The 4,251-nt window shown below is 37.7% G+C and overlaps 1 protein-coding gene across 1 annotated transcript; it reads left to right on the top strand.

Annotated features, from left to right (window-relative positions):
• On the top strand, positions 1–3,934 carry LOC132161730 (uncharacterized). Its single transcript, XM_059571916.1, has 3 exons — positions 1–255; positions 341–528; positions 3,251–3,934. Exon 3 carries the CDS (start codon positions 3,267–3,269, stop codon positions 3,699–3,701), a length of 435 nt encoding a protein of 144 aa, XP_059427899.1. The 5' UTR covers positions 1–255; positions 341–528; positions 3,251–3,266; the 3' UTR covers positions 3,702–3,934.
• The last annotated feature ends 317 nt before the right edge of the window (positions 3,935–4,251 follow it).

The raw sequence follows: 4,251 nt of genomic DNA, 5'->3' as shown, positions 1-4,251 counted from the left end.
ATGTTTCCGGTTTTCAACCACCAAATATCAACAAGTCATCACCTAAATCAACTAGCTAATTAAAACCCACCGAAAATGTTCCTCCATACTCAGCTACACAAATCCAAATCCAAGCAAAACATAGATTAGAGAACCCAAAAAGCCAAATAATCAAAAAATAAACATACCCGTGAATGTGGGCGTTGCCGATCCGGTGGCCGTCGCCGGTGTGAAGGGTTGGCGTCGTCGGAAGCGCAAGAGGATACGCGTGTGTGGGTATTCGATTTCTTTTCCTTTTTTATTTATTTAATTTTTTAATTTTTTTAAATCTAACCATAGTTGGTTAACGGGTGCCACGTAGGAAAAAACGGAAAATCTACGGAACTTTTGTTGTTCCGTGGCATTTACTCGAGAATCTCAGCCCTCTAGCCACCGCATGGAAGCCGGCTCCCTCCTTCACGCTCAGCTCCTCTCTCTCGATCGAGCTTCTCTTCTTCTCCTTCACGCTCAACACCGAACAGGTCCTCTCTCTCTCGGTTAGCATCTCAGGTACTCTCATCTCTCTCTCTTTCTTTATTGAATCGTATGGAGCGTTTGATTCTCTAGAGAAAGAAAAGTTTCAGATCTGCGAATTTGTCTCTATAGATTTGGTAATTTTCGTTTGATTTTGGTTTCTTTCTCTGTCATTTTCATTTTCATTCTCGTCTGAAGGTTTTCGATATAGAACTCAAATTCTCTCTAAAACTCTTTTATCTCCAAAATTCAGTTGTTAATTTGGTTCATGAATTATCAAATTTTAATTGTTCTGTTTGTATCTTGAGGAAAAAATGCCAAATTGATTGCATTTTTCTGTCAAATCTTGCTTGTGTTTAGGATTTGTTCATTTGAAGGAACAAATGAATTGAAAGAATTGCTGGTTTTGTATTGCTCTCCATGCATTGCAGTAGATTGTTCTTATAAGTTTTAGGTTAATGCTCAGAGAAAAGAGGAATCCTTGAATTTCTCAGTTATTGGGAACTCAAATCGTATATTGTAAATTGCACATTTGAACCAGCATGTGATTGTTCGGATTATTTGATACGGTCATCAAATATCAAAAGAAATTTTCACCCACCATAGTGGCATCAGTAGAGGTCAGATCCCTCAAAGTCCAAAGGGGATGTGTCAAATAAATGGTTATAAAGATATAACACAAATTTGGATATAATACATACTTCATGTTCCCCTTCCCTCTCCCGGGAGGTGTTGACAATTGCATTGAAATTTTATATGGGCTGGGCTCGGAGAAGAATTCAAATTTCACTTGGTGAGTTAGTCCAAGTTTTGTTCTCTGATCTTTGAGGGAGGGTTGGAGGTCCAAAACTTGCTTTTGTTCAACCTTGGACTTTTGGAGAAGTGGCTATGGTGCTTGAGAGAGAGGTTTTGTGGAGAATCGTAGTGGAGTCTCAATATGTTAGCTCTTGGGGTGGGTTGTGTTCTAAAGAGGTTTATGGGCCATGTGGGGTGGGTTGTGGAAAAATATCAGGAGGCGTTTGGGGGATTTCTTTAGTCATACCAAATTTAAGGTGGGAGATGGCTCCAAGATTAAATTTTGGCACGTTCTATGGTGTACGGATTAGGCTCTTGAGGAAGCTTTTCTTGTTTTTTTAAGTAATGCTCGCGTTAATGATGCTTTTGTGGCAAATCATTTGGAGATTTCTAGTGGTTGCCTTCATTGGAACATAACCTTTACTAGATCAGCTCATGATTAGGAGGTGAAGATTAGCTTTACTAGGTTCCCTCCAAGATTAGCTTTGCTAGCTTTATTAGATCGGCTCATGATTGGGAGGTGAAGATTTTTCCTACAATGGTTGAATGAATAAGACGGTTATGAAATTTCTAGCAATGATTCTTTTTTAGGATTGTTTGACACAACCCTTCTTTGATGTGTGATTCCAAGGAAACCCTAAGGGTGATGCTTAAATGGACCGGGAAAGTCTGTGCCAAGACCGATCTTGGTTCCAATGCTGCAGAGACAGGTTGTGGATAAAAACTAGGGAAAAATCTACTTTACCCCCTGAAGTTTTAGGGGTTTTTCAATTTAAACTCCAAAATTTAAAAATTGGCAATATACCCCCTAATGTTTCAAAATTTTCAATTTAAACCTTCTGTTACTAATTTCGGTCAAATTGGACAAAAATCTATGAAATTACGTAATTACCCTCAAGCTTTTTATTTTTATTTTATTTTTATTTTTTTAATTTTCGTCCAATTTAACGGAAATTAGTAACGGAAGGTTTAAATTGAAAATTTTTGGAACATTAAGGGGGTACATTGCCAATTTTTAAACTTTGGGGTTCAAATTGAAAAACTCCTGGAACTTCAAGGGGGTAAAGTGGATTTTCCCCTAAAAACTATGTATTGGTCCTGGTGCTAAGTGACCCCTCTTAGGCAGTTTATTCAAAATAATTAATGCTATAGGCTTGTTGCTGAGGACACCTCTTACAAGTGGTTGGATTTTGATGTCCATAAGGATATTGAGGACATGGATAAAGTTGGTTCCCTTCAAGGTTTAGTGTTGTTTGGGTTTCCTAAATTGCTTCACAATGGGAGAAAAGGTAGAAACGTATATTTAGTAGTTCTATCTATATTCAACTTCTCTTAAATTGGTGGGCAGGTGACTCTAGGGCTCCACTTGGATTAAAGGGCTGTCTTAACTCATGGTTGCTAACCTAAAATGATGTGGTGGCCCTTGATGTAGAGAATGAAGGTAGTCTTGACGCTATAGGCATTGTAGGGATTTTAAGTAAAGTCTAATTGGATTTTCTATTCATGGTTTGCTGTTTTTTTTTTTTTTTTTTTTTTTTTTTTTTCCAAAACTGCATTTTCTAATTCTCAGATTGTTATAATTATTGTGGAGCTTGTTGCATTGTTTTGGAAGATGAACGAAAAAGCTCATTGGAATGTTAAGATAAAACTGCTGAAGTACTTTTAGTAGAGAAAGAAACAAATGTTATGTTTGTATGTGTGTGCATGCTAAATTGACAGTTAAAAAAAAAAAAAAAAATTGAGTGAGTTTTGAGCTCAAGGGAAGGGAGAGGAAGAGAAGTTGATCTAGTTATTCATGCTTTCTTCATTTTCTACTTTGAAGGATGATTGGGAATGACTCCCCCTTTCCAGTCACTGCTGTGATATTTGTAGAGAAAAGCCATGTGGTTATCAAGAATATCTTGGGATTTACTTAGCAATCTATGGCTCTGACCTAACTGGGTTTTGTGCTTTTGTGGTTTAGCGTTTGTTGGTGGGAAATGCAAGATCCAAGAATGCCAGAGTCTGAGGAAAATTTAAAGCCAAAGTTAGGGAAAAAGAAAATCTCAACCCAAAAGGCTTCTTTGTTTCTTTTGCAAGGGAATAATGTGGAAGAGGTTCATGGGGTACAGGGGCCTTTGTTACTGAAAGCTGGGCAGAAGAGCTCCAAGAGAAACTTGAAGAAAGAAATTTCTCCATCATCCCAGCAACCGGAGAGATCAAACTCTGATTCATTGCCTGATTCTTCTACGTCTGGAAGTGAGTACCGAGCATTGAGGCGGAAGTATTTGCTGCTGGAGGAAGAGAGCTTTGCGTTGGGGGGAGAGGTGAGAGAGATTGAAGATGAGGTGAAAACCCTTGAAGAAGAGAAGCTTGCGCTGTTGGACCAGCTTGTTGTGTTGGAAGGCTTGCTTGATCCTTCAGAGTTGCATTGACTTCGACTCCAAATTTCTCTACTGTCATTGGTGAAGTTTGTCTGTTTGTTATGATACAGTTTTTCAAAGATAAAAAAAGTAGGTCATCTTTGACCCCTTCTGTAATTAGTTCTTCCATGTTCACCTCTCTTACTCTCTCAATGCTTGAATGCTTTCAATGCATCAGAATGGGAAAACATATAAATTGAACGTTTCTTTGTATCTAAAAAATGAACCTTATCTTTTGTTTTATAGATGCAATAAATATAAGTTATGGTTAGAATGCTTGGAAAGATATAATAGTCCACTTTGTCCCTTGCACGATCTTCTCCTACATTAGAGCACTAGTATCAGCTTCTCTAAATCTAATTCTCTTCTCTTCTCTTCTCCAAATATAAGATTAAAAAAAAAAAATCCTAAAAGATCACTTGAAACAAGCTCTCGTGGTGTTTTCAAAACCAAACGTACTACTCTAAATTTAAGGAAACTTGATTGGGTCACTCAAATAGAGAATGGACACCAAACGAGTTGTCTGATAGTTGAGGCATTGAAGATTTAGTCGATTTTTACG

This window comes from Corylus avellana, chromosome ca1 (genome assembly GCF_901000735.1).
Source record: "Corylus avellana chromosome ca1, CavTom2PMs-1.0".
Lineage (NCBI taxonomy): Eukaryota > Viridiplantae > Streptophyta > Magnoliopsida > Fagales > Betulaceae > Corylus > Corylus avellana.
The sequence above is the reverse complement of the archived record's forward strand: the minus strand, read 5'-3'. Positions and strand labels throughout refer to the sequence as shown.